General features: G+C 44.0%; 1 protein-coding gene across 1 annotated transcript in view; it reads right to left on the reverse strand.

Annotated features, from left to right (window-relative positions):
* Positions 1 to 20,795, reverse strand: part of LOC308297289 (ankyrin-3-like) — a gene marked incomplete at both ends in the record, with an annotated part of 206,468 nt that overhangs the window by 73,108 nt on the left and 112,565 nt on the right. Inside the window, 6 exons of the mRNA XM_080740702.1 lie at positions 22 to 219; positions 4,437 to 4,535; positions 9,746 to 9,844; positions 16,327 to 16,524; positions 17,623 to 17,721; positions 18,500 to 18,598. Of these exons, the coding sequence (XP_080596828.1) occupies positions 22 to 219; positions 4,437 to 4,535; positions 9,746 to 9,844; positions 16,327 to 16,524; positions 17,623 to 17,721; positions 18,500 to 18,598 (792 nt within the window). The remainder of the gene's footprint in view (positions 1 to 21; positions 220 to 4,436; positions 4,536 to 9,745; positions 9,845 to 16,326; positions 16,525 to 17,622; positions 17,722 to 18,499; positions 18,599 to 20,795) is intronic.

Here is a 20,795-nt window from a genome sequence, read left to right on the forward strand (position 1 = left end):
GTGTACTGTGTGCCTGCCGACCTTATTGCACATGTTGACGTTGGCGTTCTTGGCCAGCAGCAGAGACACCAGGTCCACGCTGCCTTCCTGTGCCGCCAGGTGAACGGGGCTGATGCCTTGCCGCGTCACCGCGTTGGTATCAGCACCGTACTCCAGCAGCGTGGTCCCAATGTCCATCTGGTTCTTCTTGGCAGCGATGTGGAGCGGCGTGTAGCCGTTCTGGGACAGAGAGAGAGAGAGAGAGAGAGAGAGAGAGAGAGAGAGAGAGAGAGAGAGAGAGAGAGAGAGAGAGAGAGAGAGAGAGAGGGAGAGAGAGATAGAGAGAGAAAGAGAGAGAGAGAGAGAGAGAGAGAGAGAGAAAGAACAGGAACATGAAGGGATTGCTGACGTGTTCTTGTTTTCTTTTTCCGCCATTTGTTTTTTACGTGTCCCGTTTTATTGTATTCTGAATTAGCTGGCTATACCACGCTGGGTGTTGTGTGGCGAAGGCAGATTTTCCATTTGACTTGCTCCATTGTGTGTACTGTTGCGGGTTGTTGTAAATTAGCCGGGTATTCTATTCTATTCTATTCTATTCTATTCTATTCTATTCTATTCTATTCTAATGTAGGACAAAACACAATCTGCATATTGGTACACACACAGCGATATTAATGCAAACTGTTAACCTGGTTCAGTCTGTTCAGTCAGTCTGTCTTATACAATCCCATAGGTGTCTATGGGTGAGAAACTCTCCAATATCTCCAGCCATCTTCTTATCCCATCCCTCTTATTCAACACATTTAACAACAACATGTAGGACGGTCGGGAGGAGAGACAGGGTACACAGGCAGGGGCGTCACAAGGGGGGGAACGTGGGACTGAGGTACTAGGGCCCAAGGTGGAGGGGCCTTCATTATTTTATACTTTAGCTATTGAAAAATAGCAGATCTACAAGCTCGCAGTGCGGCACTTAAGTCGTGAAAATGTGGTCAAATCTTTGAATATATATTTGTTTTCTTCTTTTTTTTAAGCAAACATTTGTAACTCAAATTCTGCTTCTGGGGGTCCATGGAACTAAATATTTTGTGATGGGGGTCCGTAGCCAAATACATATCATTTTGGGGGTCCTTCACATGAAAAAGTTTGAGCACCACTGACATAGAAACATACCTTAGGTTTTTCAAAAAGATATTCAAAGATTTGCACAAATGTTCACGCTTTTTCAAAAATAGCAGATCTACAAGCTTGCAGCACGGCACTCAGTGCTGTGCTGTGAGCCTATCAGCTATTTCTCAATAGTTAAAGTACCCAGGGCCCAGAATTTGGTGCGACACCCCTGGGGACACAGGAACAAAGAGTAAGAGGGACTTCTTTTGGACAGGAAGGGGAGCATGCATCATGTACACCCCAACATTCCTGGTCCATTCACCATGGAGAGGACATTAAAGAGGGGTATGGTTTATCAGGCTAGCATTCTGCTGTCAGGGACCATTTCAAGGCATTACACTGGGAACCTTTCGCTTGTGTCCTTTGGTCATATATATAGGACACTGTAAGGGGGCTTTATTTAAACTCCTAGACAGCCCTGAAGGCCACTTTGTGCTTATGTGCTTGCGTGCATGCGTGTGTGCACTTTGTGCTTATGTGCTTGCGTGCATGCGTGTGTGCATGTATGCATTTGTGTGTGTGTGTGCGTGTGTGTGTGTGTGTGTGTGTGTGTGTGTGTGTGTGTGTGTGTGTGTGTGTGTGAAAAGTGTTCTCAACAACCTATTTATTAATGGATTGATCACGTTTTCAAAGGACTAAAATTAGACCAACAACACTGTCCGAGGCCAAATAAAACGATTTATAGGGAGGCAAGCCGAAAGAGAGAGTGAGAGGGAGGGAGGGAGGGAGAGAGAGAGAGTGAGAGAGAGTGTATGTGACAGAATGACAAAGAGTGTAGCAAGGATTCAGAAGGGAGACAAATGCAGAGGGAGGCAGAGCATTAGAGGAGAGTAGTGACGGAGACAGTAGGCAAAAGAGAAATGTAACAAGAGCTTTTCTTTCCCCCTCCCAGGAAGACAGCTTTATAATGGTACTTTCCCACTAGATGGTTCCAGCTCAATTTGTTTAGTTTTCCATCAGGCAAAGGTCGTGGATAGTGCCTGGTACCTGGTACTTTGAGGCGATACCAAAAAAAGAGAGACTCCTAGTTGAGTTGACCGAATAGTCTGCAGTTAAAACACTGCAGAATACTATCACCACTAGCTTCATTGCGTCACAACGGACTCCCCTCTAATGGCAAGGGAGCTTCCAAATATTGTCAACAAACGTTTAAACCAGCCATTGCAAAGTAATCAATATTGGCCAATTTCTCATCTAAAATGTTATCAGAAACTGCTTTTGTTGGTCTGTATAGGTGAAATCTTGTTTGACAACCAGCTACACTGAGGTGGGACTATCTGCAGTGGAAAACAAAGTAACTGGTACCAAAAGCAAGTAAAGTAGTCGAGATGAGCCTGTGCAGTGAAAAAGCAACCCTATGCCTATGGCTGAGCCACAGACAACTATAATGACCAGAACAAAAACGTGCTGGTGGGTGCACACTACAATAAAATCCTCAGTTACATTAACTCTGAGAGATTAAAAATGGTTTCTTTATGGAGACCACTCTAGTGAATCTATAGATGTTTGGGACAGAGATCCAAAAGTCTAGCAGGAGGCTCGTGAAACCACACTGACCATAAGTCAAACACTGACAGTGGTCTGACATATATATCAACAAGTGCAGTTAACTGAGTAACCATGCCTTTATATTGGGAGCATACTTTACGACAGAGGAACAAACCACAACTGACCAATGTTTTTTTATTGTGTGTGAGTGACTGGCTTTGGGAAAAATACACACACGCATACACGCACACGCGCGCACGCGCACGTGTGCGCGCACACACACACACACACATATCACATATCACTATATCACTAGTGAGACGTCAGTTCTCATGTTTTTGTCTCAGTTGCTTTGTATTGAGTCATTGGGAGTTTGAGCTACCGGTACGTTCCAACTCCTCTGGCAAGGATTTTGACAGAGAAACATTGCACAGACAATAGACATGGCCATAGGTTTACTTACAATGGCAAAGATTAGTACAGATGATACAAGATACAGTAGAAGGTGAGCAGAATGGGTTTATTGTTAAAAAAGTACTGAACACATACAGATGAGAATTGGTAATGGAGTGAAGCTTTGCTTGCATATTGATGTACATTATGTGCGTTTGAACGAGACGAGTGTATGTTTGTGTTGAAACCCCATCTGTGACCTAACCCATCTCTGTAGCTTAGGAATCGGTGTTGCCATCCAGGACTGGGGTGCCGTGCGAATAGAGGTATTTTTCACCTATTTGTCAACGTAGTATCACAAATCCTAAGGTACTGACATGGTCCGTGTCCGGGTCTGTAGTAAAAACGCAGTGGTGAAATGACACTCCACTGTGAACCAACTGTTTAAATCAATTTCTCTGACAGCCTGTGTAGAATTTCACACAGAAGCGCCCTCCCGATCAGCAGCAGTTGTGTGGCACCGAAAAAGAGCGTGGTTCAGAGGTTTTGGAATTGGAAATTCTCCACTGGCTGTCACAACCAAAACAAAAACGATATAAACAGTTGTTTAATCCTGGATGGCAACGCTACAGTATGTGACTGAGTGGGTGCAGTCACAGATGGGGCTACATACGTATGTGAGTGAGAGTGTGTGTGCGTGGGTGGCGAGGAGTGGATTCGGAGCAAGTTATTGTAATAGGTTCACGCCCCTCGTGGCTTGGGACTGTTGGGAGCTCTTGGCTGGTGGAGACGACGGAGGCGCTCTGTCTCAAACGGACTTGAGCCACGTAAGACAACGCCGAGCGAGCTAAAGCGAGCGAGTCGCCGTGTCGATCGTTGCAAAGTCCGCTTGAGCCGACTCAGCGCCGTCCGAGTTACATCCGGGTAGGGACAGAATCGCAAATCTTCTTCCCCACGACTTTAGTCACCTCCGCGCGGTCCGAGGGGTGCTTAGCCAAAAGCTCCCAAGCTGCGAGGGCCGTGAATCTATTACAATAACCTGCTCCGAATCCACTCCTCGCGTATGTGTGGTGTGTGTGTGTGCATACGTATGTTTACATGCATGATTGTATGTATGTTAACTTAGCATGCATGAGCATATTTGAATATGTGTTTTGAAAACAAGAATGAATAGGGGATTTATTTAATATTTGTCACTCACGCATGCAGGTGCAAGCAGCAAAGTGATGGAAATGTTGTCATGTGCTTTGAGTGTGTGCTTTGTGTGCTTTGTGTGCTTTGTGTGCTTTGTGTGTGTGTGTGTGTGTGTGTGTGTGTGTGTGTGTGTGTGTGTGTGTGTGTGTGTGTGTGTGTGTGTGTGTGTGTGTGTGTGTGCGCGCGCGCGTGCACACACATACAGTATATACCTTAGCAGCAGCGTGTGGTGAAGCCCCCTGATCCAGCAGCAGCAGAGCCACTCTCTGATTATCGTAGTGGGCAGCTACATGCAGTGGAGTTAGCCCACTCTAAAACAGCCACACACACACACACACATACACACCACACATACACGCACGCACACACACGCACACACACACAAACGCATGCAACACACAACACCACATTAGAGAAAGCTGAGGTCACTGGGAGGGGCACATACACAAACCCACAGTGCAGACACCCACAAACACAACACACACTCTCTCACACACACACACACACACACACACACACACATACACACACACACACCAATGTGTGAAGCGAAAGCACGGTTACAATAGAACACAAGGACGTGGAGGGAGATGGATGTTTGGGTTAGATGTTGTTGGGTACTTTAGTAGGGGTCAACAGAACACCAGCATGCTCACATATCGAGGAGAGCTCACGTGTAGAGAGATAGCAGTAAAACCTTCCTGTGTTAATTTAACTCTGAGAGTGTAAAAGTGGATTCCAGATATAGACCCATAGGGTTCCGTTTGGTTCCATTTATCTGAGCTGCACATGGATGAATTACTGCACATGGATGAATTAAAAATGAGCATTGTACAGTGTAGAGACATTACTGCTGTGGATTTTAATAGAGCTCCAACAAAGCACATGAGCTGGGTTCAGACACAGACCATTCACATTTCAAGGTACGCAAGGTATCTGAGACAGCCACACTGCTCTAACAACGGCCACAAAAAAATATAATATATCCGTGAGAACCTTTAAATAATGCTTCAGTATTTTCCATGCTACGTAGAGGAGGTGGCAGTGGCAAAAAGACGTGCTCTGGACCCTTGAGAGTCCTCCAAAGTGTCGTCTCCTCAGTGGCGTCAGTTCAGCAAAAGCTAAGGTATGGCAACATGACTGGTGTCTTGTAAGACACCAGTCATGTTGCCATAATTTAGCAACAGGCAAGATGAATTTATTTTAAGAAGTACATTTTTTTTCCTGTAGCCAAGGTACAGCATGTCAGCTGCCATACCTGCCCATACCCAATTGACGCCTCTGCGTCTCCTACAGTAAATACCCTGCTATATTCTTGATGAAGCAGCAGGAATTCTGCTGATATGCTGAAGAGGTGAGACGATCACCTGAATGTTCCCAGACTTCCCGCTGTGAAAGGTCCGTTACCGGGGAGACCAAACTGTCCAGAAATTAAGTGGTGTAAAGTAACATTTTGAGGTACTCCACTACATTTATTTGAACACTTTAGTTACAGTACTACCTGTAGTTACTTTGCAGATCTGGATTATTATTACAAAACACACTTCAGCCCTATATAGATTTCGTCCATTTCAAATTAACCAATCTATTTTCAAAAGATTTTTATACATTTGAAAACTTGAAATGGGACATTCTGCACAAACAGTACTTTTACTTTTGGTACTTTAAGTACATTTTGATTGATATTATCAATACTTTTTAACTTTAACTTTTTTTAAGCACATTTTTAATTCTGGACTACTTGTAAGGCTGCACCCACACCAAAGTACCTATGAGAGCGGATTCCCCATTCCACCAATGCATTTCAATGAGAATGAAGCGGTTTCATGCCATTAGAGGATTTCTGCAAAAAACGCTCCATTCTTGCGTTCAACGCATTGGCGGAATGGGAAATCCACTCTCATACTGTAGGTACTTTGGTGTGGGTGCAGCCTAACAGAGTATTTCTACATGGCAGTATTGATACTTTTATAAAAGATAGAAATGTGAGTACCTTTTCCTCCACTGCCAGCGAGAAGAAACCCAAACCACCGTTTCATGCTGTGTGATTTGATTTAAATGCGAGGAAGAGGGAGCATTTCACCTTTAGTCTGTACACACAGTATTGGAAGGGGGACTGATTTTTGCCTGACACCGCTGAGCATTGTAGAAGCTTCATTATCATACCTGCCTGTCATTAAGTTAAATGTTCTCAGATGGCAGCACATACGCACACATGCGCGGGCACACACACACACACACACACACACACACACACACACACAACACACACTCGCGCGCGCGCGCGCACGCACACACACACACACACACACACACACAAACCACTGAGCTCACACCATAATCAGCGCCAAGAGGACTTTTTGTGAGTATGGTTGTGTGCCTTTGTGTGTTTGTGTGGCTCTGAACATAATGGATTTGTACATGTGTGTGCGTGTGGAGGTGGAATGAGTGGACGTCATGGTGAGAATAAGAGCGGAAGCTTGGACAAGAGGACAGGCATCTGTTGACTGCTTTGTCTCAGGAGAAGTCCTGTTCCCCTCTACCCCACCGCCACCCCGCACTCAGTCCAGCTGCAATTCAAAATACTGTGCTAAAAACAGAGTTCTGTTTACTTTCCGAGAGACAGCTTGGACCAAGCCAGACAGGAACGTGCAGAGAATGTTAGAGAGGCAGGGGCTGAAAAGGGCCTTTTAGTGGAAATATTGAAAATAGCAGACCTTCAAGCTCACAACGCGTCGCAGTGAGCTTGGAGGTCGGCTATTTTCGATGCGTGATACCACACTGAACTAAGCATAATAGAGTCAATACTGGACATGTGGCGTAACGGCATGGATTTCTACACAGAGAGGGCAATTCTTTCAACATAAGATGCTGCATTGAAGTTCAGGAGAGTTTGGACAAGGACATTCTCTTGAATGCTGCCTTCAGGTATGGCATGCAAGGGGACATTTGAATTTCTTTCACCATAGTACAAACTGCAATGCATCGTCTGGAGAGGGCACCTTTTACAGACGGTTAAAAGGGCAGGGGCTCAAGACCCCTTTGATGACAGAGGGGCCTGTGGTATGATTTACGACCATAATATCTAGAAAGGAGCTGGAATAAGTCCAACTTCCCCCTCTGGCGGATGTGTGGTCAACCACTCCTCACTCCTCACCAAGCTTTATCAAAGTGACATCCTCTTCCTAGCACTGCATTGGTAATCTGACAAACCTGGACACCGTCCAAGGTGTGTGGGTAGGCCATCACACCTTGGAAGTACTGTACCTTGGGGCTGATATATAATTTAATTTCAAATGTTTAATTGATACATGAAAAGCGCGATCCTCAGAGCACATATCTCCACCACGCCGGGTTTGCTTCCCAGAGCCCACACAATTCAATCACAGTCAATCATAGCCAAACGGAATGGAATATGACAAATCTGACTGATACATCGTCATCACTCCAGACATAATAAGTATTTTGAACAAAATCCATAGGAGTAAAATGGTGGAAAATCTAGTCTGACTATACTCTTTTCTTTTCTAAGCTAGAGTGACTTTTGCAAGATCAGAGTAAATGGCATGACACCTAGTCAACAAATACATGATAAAGGTTCACATAAGTTGCAAGTAAACATAAAGTCTAGCATCTCTCTAAACAGCACGCTAAGTAGAATTGCACACATGTGTGGTCAAGCAATCAATGTGTATGTATATCTAAATAACATAACATACAGTATGTGAACACCTGCATAGGGTACGTAAGTAGCGGCTATCAAAATATAGACAAATGACATACAAGAAAAGAGGAGTGATAGGGTGTGAGGTAGAGCATGAAAAGGTGAGTTTTCAGACTACAGTGTAAAATGGGGAGTGAGTCTGCAGTCCTGACTGAGGTCATTCCACAGCTTGGGAGCCAGGAGGTAGAAAGAGTCTAGGACGCTTGGAGCGTTGGCAAGGTTATTGTAGGGAAGGGACAGACAGACGCCCCTGGTACACTGCGTACTACACTGAGTACACTTTTTTGATGGCCCCCTTTTTGATTGGCCCTTCAAATGTAAAACTCTCTCTGTCTCTCTCTCTCTCTCTCTCTCTCTCTCTCTCTCTCTCTCTCTCTCTCTCTCTCTCTCTCTCATATATAAAGTAGGCCATGTTTTGACTCTGGCAGAGCTCTTGATACAAGGAATATCAGTTTGTATGGGTTACAATTTGTTCTAGATGTCCACCTAAAAGTCCTAATCAGGAATATGACAATAACCAAAACCATTTTGTACCTTTCATAGCACAACCAATTGATTGTAATCATCTCTCTCTCCTTACTGTATGTCTAGTCAAGCCAGGTTGTTGAGCTAGCAATAGATAATTCAGAATATTGAATTATTGGATCATTTGAAAAGCTACATGGTAAATGGTAAAAAACACGGAACAGGATGTCAAAACAAACATGGAGGCAAGACTGCCACAGAAACAAAACAAGGAGAAGAAAAACATGCCAGGAGAGATGACTCAGGTCATGATGGATGCAGCGGGAGTCTATGAATTGAAGATACAACAACTTGAGCTCATTCACGGAAGATTTCATACACATGGCACTCTTTATGCAGACTTGTCATTTCTGGATACACAAGAATTCAGCCTCATCTGAACCAGTTCTCTTCCTAATAATAGGGCAACAGTTAACCTGCAGTCAGAGCTGAAAAGCTTAGCAGGCCAGTGGGACAAGCTGAAAGAATTACCAGTGGATGAATATGCAACCAGGACATGGTAAATGTACCAGTACTGTGGTTGTGTAATTACCCATATCGTGATTAAATCAATCATCATGTCTCAGGCATCATGTCTCTCTCACTCAGTCAGGAAGCCATTGTTGTTGGGAGTGCTCAGAGAGCCATGCACCCTTCTACGTTATGTAAGTATACAATAGTGTACATGTACCTATCTCTCTAAATTGTTCTAATCCAGAATGTACATTAAAGATACCGGTTCTGTGACCTACGGTACTCTTGTCCACGGCACTTTACTACTCAGCTTCGTGGTGGTTTGGGGGAAAGGTACCGTAGGTAACTTAGCATATATTTATATACAGTATATATATCGTCACTGTTGGGCAGAAACCTCGTATCTCCAAGTTCCAAATGTGTATGTTTTTTCGCAAAGTGAAGCACTGCTTCATCACACAAGGCCGTCACACAAAAGTAGTGAAAACAGCTGATCTATAAGAACACAACGCCTCGCACCGCAAGGCGTTGTGTGCTTGTAGATCGGCTGTTTTCACTAGTTTAAACATTTTTTAAATGATAAATGCAAAACAAACGGTTTTGGACATACAGGGATTTCACCCGACAACGACGATATACTGTATATACAGTATTTAAATGTGTGTTGTGCCCCTGTCTCCACCTCCCTCTTTAGACGACTCAAAGTTCATCGGGAGCAGCAATCGTCTGAAAACATCCTCAGATGTTTGTAGAGAGAATAAGAAACTCTCTCCACCAGTGTGTTGTGTGGCTCTCCACCACCCTCTCCAGACAACTCACCTTCCCAGCAGCATCGGGGGCAGCTCTCTTCTGTAGGAGCAGGCTGGCAACCTCCATCTTGCCATACTTGGCTGCCACGTGCAGAGGACTGAACCCTTTCTGTTGAGCACAAAGGGGAGACACATCATCAACGAGAGACAGACACAGAGAGAGACCGTTGTCTTAGTTATTATTGCCTTGATTATCATGGTAGACATGTTTGCCTTTGTTGACTTAACTATGTATCTGTGGATCATACTGCTGCTGTCAATGTCACGCACCTCACACTCTCATGTTTAGCATTTCTTGTTCTCTGGTATTTCCCCATCTTTTTTACAGAAACGTTCAATGAAGGTTTATGTACTGGTAGATGGCGCCCATTAACACCATTAAGTTCACATTGAATTGTTGTAAAATGTATTTGACAAGCTTTATGACGGTCTTGAAAGGTTTCATCAAATGGCGAAAGGCTAAAATACCCAAGGGTGCTAGACATTTAAGGTTATGAGACATTGCAAGAAATCTTCTGAGGCAAAGCGAGAATTAACACAACAACCATAACATTTTCATCACAAGGCTGGCAGGGAGTTTCAGCAGGAGAAATTATGTTCTGGCAAAGTATTAATAGTGCTTGGCCTGACTTTAGACGGTAAATATGAAACAGTAAAAACATTGTATTCTCCCAGAATAAAAGAAGAAGAAAAAAAGACTCATCATCTTCTCAGGCAGTATGAAATGCATGGGTTTTGCTTTATGGCATACAGTGCCCTGAGATAACACTGTGTCCTGCATTCCCCAACATATTCCATATCTATAAATGGCTGTCGTACAATGTGATCATGTTAATTTTGGCTTCATATCTCATGTGTGAGAAGCCGAGGCACTATTTTCCTCAGGCATGCAGCAAGTCTCTCACAGATATAAAAATAAACCTCTCATTTCACACCGAAACACTTGACCTCGTTTATTACAGAGTGATAACAGTTATACGCAGTCTAAAAAGGTCTAAAATGTTTTATAGTTCCTGTGTAAGGATGTGGGGCACTGAAATGATACTGACGTACGTCATGGCGTACAATCTGTAAAACAACACAGAAACAGTATAGGTTCTCTCTCCTAATTCCCTTGAAATTATATACTTTCTCTCTCTCTGTACCATGACATCATCCCCCAGGACAGCTGACTTAGGCTACGTCCCTAAAGATGCAGAGAGAGAGAGAGAGAGAGAGAGAGAGAGAGAGAGAGAGAGAGAGAGAGAGAGAGAGAGAGAGAGAGAGAGAGAGAGAGACAGTAACACCATGGGGTTTACCCTTCATTAATCTTTGAGGTCACCTTCAAGGATAGCCCCCAGTAATAGAACACACGCACACTCATGCGCACACTCACACGCAGACACACGTACAGTATGCATGCACGCATGCATGCAAGCAAGCAAGCAAGCACCCACGCGTGCACCTACGCACACACATGCAGGTATACAGTATGCACGCACGTGCACATTACACGCACGCACGCACGCACGCACGCACGCACGCACGCACGCAGACACACACACACACACACACACACACACACACACACACACACACACACACACACACACACACACACACACACACACACACACACACACACACACACACACACACACACACACACACATCCAGCTCCCAGTGGTCTTTCTGACCTTGGTGTGATGCAATTAACCACACGTGGAAGCACCAGAAAATGAGCTCTATTGTCATGGTGACATTATCTGTTCATGGTTTACTGAATGTATACGAAAAAATGTTCCTGAAAAGAAAAAAGAAACGCTTTAAATTACTCAGCAAACACTAACACCCACACTGTCCTGGGTGAGATGACATGGCGGGTGTACCATGTACCGCGCCTGCACTTTTCGTTTGTATATGTTAGGATAGGAAAGGAGAAGTGCATGGATCTGATGGCTCATATGACAGAACAAGCGAACCACCAATGGGAATTTTGTTTAGGGTTACAGCCGTGTACCGACTAACTGATGCCTAGTTTCATGGCAGAAAACTGCAAGGAGAGATGATCTCTGTGGATGTTGGTGGAAACAGAAGAGCAGAGCCTGCTAGTGGAGATAAATGGTACTGACATGGATGTTGTTTCAGCAGTGAGTGTGATAAGATGATAGGATTTTCCGTGAGACAGTGCTTTTCTAGCGTCGGGTTTTCACTTTTTTCTCTCCGGTGCGCTGTTCTCTTCATCTTGATGTCAATTCCACCAGCTGCTTATTAACCCCACGTAATTATTGTTCAAAGCATTAACGTGAAGTTATGCCACCATGCCCAGTAATGTTACAGTGGTGCTACAGGTCAGGAATCTTAAATGCTTCGTTTTTCTATATAGACTATTCCTACTCTGACTGTCGCTCGTGCGTCGTTGGATATGTTTCCAAAAGAACAGATCTATAAGCTCTAGACGTGTCATGACACAGTGGATTAATAACTTGCAACTCAGATTTGTTGGGTAGGCAATGCACACGTGTTATGCGTCGAGCCATCTATGTAGTTGGTTTGCGATAAAGTTGCAGCTCTGTTTTGGACCATTGCACGAAGAGATGGATATTAAATGAAAAAGGTTCACTTTTCGAACGGGACATATTGGACATATACAATATGCGTTACTCCTGAGTCCTGGGAAGAAGAATTGTGGAACTTCAACAGCCAACGTGAGTACATTGTGCCTTTCCTGAAACTGGCTACCTTAGGCCATAATGCAAAGCTACTTTACTTTACTGTCTGTATGATTGTAGCCTCGGAAACCCAGACTTTTATTTTGGCGATAGATGATTGTGACTGGGGTGGGGGTGTGCGTGGTTGTAGTTGAGCGCAGTATAGGCTGAGTTATTTTCGTGGCCCCGGCTAGTCCCGCGGCAACCAGGGGGTTCGATGTGAACCCGCGGCGAGACTGGAGCGTCGGTTAAGGACACAGCAGTGCGCACTTGATTTGATTTATAGGTTACCCAAACACGTTGATGTAGGCCAATATGTAAATATGAGCTGCGCCTATTAAGATAAGACGCAAAGTGGCAAGGATGAATTAATAATAATAAAATAATTAAATTGATTTAAACCACAATGCAAGGCTACAGTATGAATTTGACTATGGGGATGTCCTGGACCATTAATCGTGGACGTTACTAAAGAGCCTCCGTAGCGTGACTGTGAGTATAGACTACATACATTCATGTGTCTTTCCTAATTTAGCCTGCCATGGATGCTGCTGTAGCTGTATCTCTGAGTACCGGGTTATCATGATGCGCCATATAACTTTTTCAGCTGCCAGCTGGAGGCTAGATCATTATAAAAAATTATAAAAAAATAAATATATATATGTATATGTATATAAAGACTCGTGACTCGACTCGGACTTGTGATGAAAGAGACTCGACTCGACTCGGACTCGTCCCCCAAAGACTCGAGACTCGACTCGGACTCGTCCCCCAAAGACTCTTAACTCGACTCGACTCGTGATCACGAGACTCGTGGGCATGTCTGGTGTACAGTATGAGTGGGTTCGTGTGACAGGGAGAGTGAAAGAGAACGTCTGTACGAGTCAGAGCAAGAAAGCGGCAGTAGAAGTGGTAGAAGCAGGGAAATTATTCGATTTTCTCGTTTTATTTATGAAATACGTTTGAAAAATGTTGGAATTGTTTTGAATCGATGATGAAAAGTTGTGATTTTATTTATTTATTTTCAACTTTTTAAAATACTTAGAAATAAAATATATGTATTTTTTTTTATGCAGGAAACAGAAAAAAGGAGAGAGAGGGCCCTCCAGCAATGTGTTGTGTGGAGGAACAGCCCCTTGAGATTCAGATTGCCACCTTGGAAGTACAGCCTGTGACTCACATTCAATTTAAAATGGTGCCATTATATTTTATCGTCCTATGATACAATTCCAGAATTGTAATAATCCTTGTGACATTTCAATTTCCAAAATTCCATTCAGCACCAGATTATTTGTTCTAGGTGATGTTCATTGACCACGGTACCCTTACACCGAATCTCTTGGCTGGATATAGCCGATCTACACGTGCCACTTGCAGCAGCTTTTTCCCCCAATGTTGTCTGCTCTCTCTCCTTTTTAATGTTTTAATGTCTTTGCCTCTTTTTAATGTGTCTGTTGTTTTTACATGTGACAAGCACCATGAGTTGCGGGGAACGGTATTTTTGCTCCCATTTATGCCTAGTGGGTATTATGACGGTAACAATGAAACTGATTATTTTGATGTGTATAATTTTTATACTGATTTAAAAAAATCGAACCTCTGTTCGAAGTGGAGCTGTGTGTGTGTGTGTGTGTGTGTGTGTGTGTGTGTGTGTGTGTGTGTGTGTGTGTGTGTGTGTGTGTGTGTGTGTGTGTGTGTGTGTGTGTGTGTGTGTGTGTATTGCAGTTGATGCTCAGGGCAGGCTAGACTCAACAGCACCTCTCTGGTCACCCAGGGTACTCAGGCTACACCAGAGGCTACATACAGACAGACAGACAGACAGACAGACAGACAGACAGACAGACAGACAGACACACACCGCCACGTATAGGGAGCTTGTGTTCCACACAGCTCCAAAAATCACACCCGTGTGAACTGAGCGGTGGAGGCTGTGCACTGCTGGGTGAGTGGTGTGTGTGTGTGTGTGTGTGTGTGTGTGTGTGTGTGTGTGTGTGTGTGTGTGTGTGTGTGTGTGTGTGTGTGCGCGCGCGTGCGTGTGCGCGCACATGTGCGTGTGTGTATTGCAGTTGATGCACAGGCTAGACTGATAGCAGCCTCTCTGGTCACTCAGTGGTACTCAGGCTACACATTCTTCAGGCTACACATTCTTCAGGCTACACATTCCTCAGGCTACATACACTTCAGGCTACATACACGGACGGACGCACGCATACCCACACACACAGCCACGTATAGGAGCGGTCTACCACCGCTCAAAAATAAACGGTCCTGGCACCTAGGCTCCAAAGTAGCCTAACAGAGCGTCGCGGGTTCAAGTAAATATAGGAAATATCGAAAATAGCAGACCTCCAAGCTTGGAGGCCGGCCATTTTTCGTTGCGTGAAGCCTCACTGAACTAAGCATAATCAAGTCAATACTGGAGATGTGGCGTAACGGCATGGATTTCTACACAGAGAGCAATTTTTTCAACATAAGATGCATAAGAAGTTCAGGAGAGTTTGGACAAGGCAATTCTCTTGAATGCTGCCTTCAGGTATGGCATGGAAAGAGGGCATTTGCATTTCTTTCACCATAGTAAAAACTGCATTCATGGTCTGGAGAGGGCACTTTTTACAAACAGATAAAGGGGCATGGTCTCAAGCCCGCTTTGATGTCTATATCGTAGTTGTCGGGTGGAAACCTTGTATGTCCAAAACCGTTCGTTTTGCATTTATCATTTTAAAAATGATTTAAATTAGTGAAAACAGCCGATCTACAAGCACACAACGCCTCGCACCGCGAGGCGTTGTGTGCTTGTAGATCAGCTGTTCTCACTACTTTTGTGCGACTGCCTTGTATGATGAAGCAGGGCTTTACTTTGCGAAAGAACATACAAATTTGAAACTTGGAGATACGAGGTTTCCGCTCGACAACGACGATATGTGCACGTGCCTGCTTGTGTGTGTCCTAACACACAAGAAAAAACTACATCTGCTACCTGGGTTGCATCCTGGAGGCTAACCTATCCAGTGAAAAAATTACCACCAAGGTTATCAATAAAGTCAACCAACGAATTCGCTTCTTGCAAAGGGTTGCCCCGCTGATCAATACTAAATCCCGAAAGACACTAGGAGGAGCTCTTATTGGGTCCCTCATTGATTACGGAGTCCTTGTCTGGTATCGCAACGCCCCAGCCGCCTTAAAGTTAAAGCTTCAAACAGCCCAAAACAAACTAATTAGGGTTGTGCTTGGTCTCCCTCCTCTGACCCACCTTACCGATCATCACCACGAAAGCGTGGGATGGCTCAAAGTAGCTGACAGAGTACAGCATCTTGCAATGGGCCTGGTGTACAAGATACACTACACCTCCAAGATTCCCATGTACCTGACAAACTACTTCTTAAAGGTCAAGGATGTTCACGACCACAACATCAGAGGCAGCTCCACTAATCATCATCGACGTAGATTTAACACTAAACAAGGCTCTAACTCGTTCTCCTGCTACACCATCAACATGTGGAACGCCCTTCCTCAAGCCCTAAAGGAGAGCAAATCCCTAGCCTCCTTCAAAATTGGTATGAAAAGTCACCTTCAGACAGCTGCTACCCGTGACTTGTAAATAGACTAAGCCCCCATGCCGCCCCCCCCTTTTTTATTATTCTTTTTTCTGCCTTTGTATTTGATGTTATGCTTTTGAAACTGATATTATCCTAGATAAAGTACTATGTTCTATCCGTCTGTCTTTCAATGTTATATGAGATACTTAAAGTGTGGTTCCTGTGGAAATAAGCCTCGGCTTTCTAGGATCTCCTTTTAGTTCAAAGTTGACCTTGTACCAGTGATTTGTACTGTCATGAAACTGTACTTTTTTCTATTGCAAACTTCTAATAAATTCTTCAATCAATCAATAACCCAGGCTGACCTTGGTGGCAGAGGAGAGCGACGCTCCGTTCTCCAGCAGCATGGCGGCCACGTCCTGGTGGCCCTCGCGGGCGGCCAGGTGGAGGGGGGTGTAGCCCGAGGTGGTGGCAGCGTTGGCCGAGGCTCCGCGCTGCAGCAGCTGCTGGACGATGTCCGTCTTGCCCAGCCGACTAGAGATGTGCAGGGCAGTCTGGTCGTCCTGGAGAGACAGGAACAGGAGGGGAGCGGGTCAAAATGTGATACATGAACATTATATGCCTTTTGATGGCATTCTGTGGCCAAATACATATCATTTTGGGGGTCCTTCACATGAAAAGGTTTGAGCACCACTGACATAGTAGTCTCTCAAGAACAGACTAACTGAGCTCCAGTTAAGTGAAAAGGACCTTTTCTTTGACGATGGCTGGCCAGATTGCTGACATAGAAACATAGGTTTATTCAAAAAATCTTAGAAGGATTCAAAAGACGCTTATAGAATCGGGTAAAAATTCTAATTTTCACGATTTTTCAAAAATAGCAGATCTACAAGCTTGCAGCGCGGCACTCGGTGCCGCGCTGTGAGCTTGTATATCTGCTATTTTTCAATAGTTAAAGCATAAAATAATGATACACAATAATGTGTACCCGTTATATGCCTTTTGATGGCATTCTGTTTTTTTTGTTTTTTTGGGGGGGTTGAAAGTTGAGATTATTGTTGCCCACACAGAGGCCAGGATTTGGACTCAAGTCTGACTTGGGTCACAATAACCCGGTGTTTGCCAAACAGTGGGTCAGGACCCATTTGTGGGTCATGGACCAATCTTTATGGGTCACGACTATTCAAAAATATACATTTAAAAAATGTATATATATATATATATTTCAAAGGACTATTTTTATAAAATGTTTTTAAATAACTGTATACATTTTTAAACAAAAAACAAACATATCTAAGAAATTACATAAATAAAAAAATATAAAAATTGAAAAATTGAAAAGTATTGAAATTAGGCGATCTACAAGTTCACAACACGGCACGAAGCGACACGTTGTGTGCTTGTAGATCTGCTGGTTTTTTGGTTTTTGGTTCCTGGACAAACGTCTAATCTCTCTTTTGGGTCTCGACCTGGTTTGGGAACCACTGCAGTAAACTGTGACTTGACTTGGACTTGACTATCTTGGCCTAGCCTCAGACTTGGAGGTTTTATACGATCTTATGGGAATTAGCAAAACCGTGGCGGAATGAGAACAACAAAAACAATAGTGTTTCAGAAGCCTTCATAAAGTAAGAGGAGGTATTGATTATGGGTGTTCTAACCTTGGCTCTGATCTCCACCTTGGCTCCGTTCTGCAGCAGGTATCGAACCACGTCTGCCTGGCCTGCCCTGGCTGCCATGTGAAGAGCCGTCTCACCTCGCTGGACACACCACACACACACACACACACATACGCACGCACGCGCACACAAATTTAACAAACAATCCAACAGTGTAGGCTTTTTAACTACGTTTAAAATAGATACACGTGACGTGATGACTTTCAAAGTGGCAGCATCCTGCTAGCTAATCACATCAGTGCTTAAGTATTTTTGACAGTATACCAGTCATCAAACCATTCATCAAACCATTTCTCATATACATAAAAGAAACATTACCAGAATGAAACATAACAGAAGGATTATTAAAATTAGGTTTTACCCATTTAGGCCTAGAATTATTGAATGCTTTAACCTGTGAAAAATAGCAGATATACAAGCTCACAGCGCCCTGGAACAAAATATTTTGATATGCGGGTCTGTGGCCAAATACAAATAATTTTGGGGGTCCTTCACATGAAAAGGTTTGAGCACCACTGACAGAGTAGTCTCTCAAGAACAGACTAACTGAGCTCCAGTTAAGTGAAAAGGACCTTTTCTTTGACGATGGCTGGCCAGATTGCTGACATAGAAACATAGGTTTTTTCAAAAAATCTTAGAAGGATTCAAAAGACGCTTATCGAATCGGGTAAAAATTCAAATTTTCACGATTTCTTCAAAAATAGCAGATCTACAAGCTCGCAGCTGTGAGCTTGTATATCTGCTGTTTTTCAATAGTTAAAGCATAAAATAATGATACACAATAATGTGTACCCGTTAACGTGACCCATTAACCATTGTAAAGGGCCAGAGCAGAGGATGTGTTATACTGTCCACCTACCACGTTGGTGGTGTTGGGAGACGCTCCATGGTGCGTCAGGGCGTTGACGATGTTCTCGTGGCCCATGAAGGCTGCCACGTGGATGGGCGTCAGGCCAGACTGCAGGGGAAACATACGGTCATGCAAATGTTCCGTTTCAACTCTTCTGTATTTACTGCTATTTTTTCCTGAACATTTCCTGCAAACTCGCCAAGGGCAAGAAGCCACTCCATTCCCATTGAAAAGCAGAATCCACCTTCATACGTAGATTTAAACTTTGAAGTCAGAGAAGGTCATACAAATAGCAAAAATAGCTGATCTACAAGCTCAATGTTCTGCAAATCCCCTGAAAATCTACTGTCTTGCTGATGGCGTGTGAAGTTTTGAAATGGCACATCTGCACGTACATGGTGTTTTTCTTTAAAAATGACGTTGACCTTCTTTCCAAAACAGCTGGAGGTCAGTATTTAAAAAGTAAAAAAATGTATATAAAGAAATAGCTGATCTACAAGCTCACAACGTGTCACATTGCAACACAGCTTGTTGACCGGCTATTTCCACGATTTGTCTTACTATGTACCGGTACATACAGTGTATGGTGTTAAGTGGTTCAACATCCACATAAAATCCACGTACAAAGCTAGTCATGTGTTACTCTGAGCGAGCGATGCCCGTTCTAAGGACTAGGGCGGGGATACAATTGCCGCTGGATTCAAACGGCAGCTCCCTATTTGATCTTTGATCTGTCTGCCCACCTCCCCTCGATCCCCCGACCCCTCTGTCTGCTCCCCTCCACTGACAACTTGGAAAATAAGGAAACATAAAATCTATTTTAATTCTGCGCATATAAAATATATGTACCCTTTCGGTTATCATGGCTACATCAATATGTTTCATGTGAACTAGTCCGTTTGGATATCAAACCGGTAGCTACTTCAATATCGTTCATGTGAACTACAGTAGTTTGTTTATGCTTCTTCATTGTAATTATCGAAATCGCTAAGATTTATCGCTCTGGTTGTCCGCCGTGGCACCGCATTTCAGCGAGCACCACCACCAAGTGTGTCCGGTTTTAGTTCCCTTCTCCCTGGCCACAATCCAGCCTTCAACGGCCCAACAGCGGGGGTGGTAATTCACAATCACCATGCCGATTATCATCATTTCAAGTAAGTAAGCATAGACAAACTAGTTCACATGAACCATATTGATGCAAAAATAAGATATCCTACATATACCGGTATTTTATATGCGCAGAATTACAATTAAAATACATTTTCATGTGAGCCCCTCTGCACTACGGACACTATTGTGTCCATAGGCGATGCCTTGTCGGCCGTGGCTTGTGATTGGCTGAGCCACAGTTACTGGAAGCTTTAGCCAGGCTTTTCTTTCTTGAATGAAACGCCTGGGTTCCCGAGGCCAGTCACATGTTGATTGCGACCGTAAGGTCGCAGTTTAGTATGAAAACCTCCACCGGCCGTCCGTCCGTCCGTCCGTCCGTCCGTCACACACGTCACACCTTTGCCCTGCTCAATGTATACGTGTAACGCCTGATACTGAGGTGATGTGTCACTGTGACATCACAGATACTGAGGTGATGTGTCACTGTGACATCACAGGTGAGATCGCAGTGATGTCAGATACTCAGAGCAGGGATCTCCATATTTAGGCATAAACAGGTGACATCACAGTGATGTCAGATACTCAGAGCAGGTATCTCCATATATGGGCATAAAATGGATTCTGTTAGGGATCTCCATACTGTATATGGGCATAAAAGGGATTAGTGATGTCAGATACTCAGAGCAGGGATCTCCATATATGGGCATAAAAGGGATTAGTGATGTCAGATACTCAGAGCAGGGATCTCCATATATGGGCATAAAAGGGATTCAGATGGAGATTCAACTTCAATGAGTAACAATGGCAAACTGTCAACTGCCCGTATGTCTTGATAATTGGTAAAACAAACTTTTGGCCTATTTGTGGCTTATCATCACATCCAACCATCTTAAGATACTCAGCTAGTGGGGAATGCTCTCTTCCCTGGTGAGAATTGCCCCTTTATATAGGGCTTGTTTGTGTATTGTATGACATCACGCCACATCATCAGCTGTGGACTCTGTGATGTCATCGTATCTCCATATATGGCCATCTCCGTATATGGAGATATAAGTCGTCCATGCCCAGGTATGGGCTGGTGAGGTCAGACTTTGTGTGATGGGTAGGTTATCTCCATATATGGAGATTCAACATTCCAGGTGTAACTATGGCTGCCCGTATGACGTGAGAGGTGGAGGCTGTGATATTTGTGGAG

This window comes from Nannobrachium achirus (assembly GCF_963921795.1).
Source record: "Nannobrachium achirus genome assembly, chromosome: 13".
NCBI lineage: Eukaryota > Metazoa > Chordata > Actinopteri > Myctophiformes > Myctophidae > Nannobrachium > Nannobrachium achirus.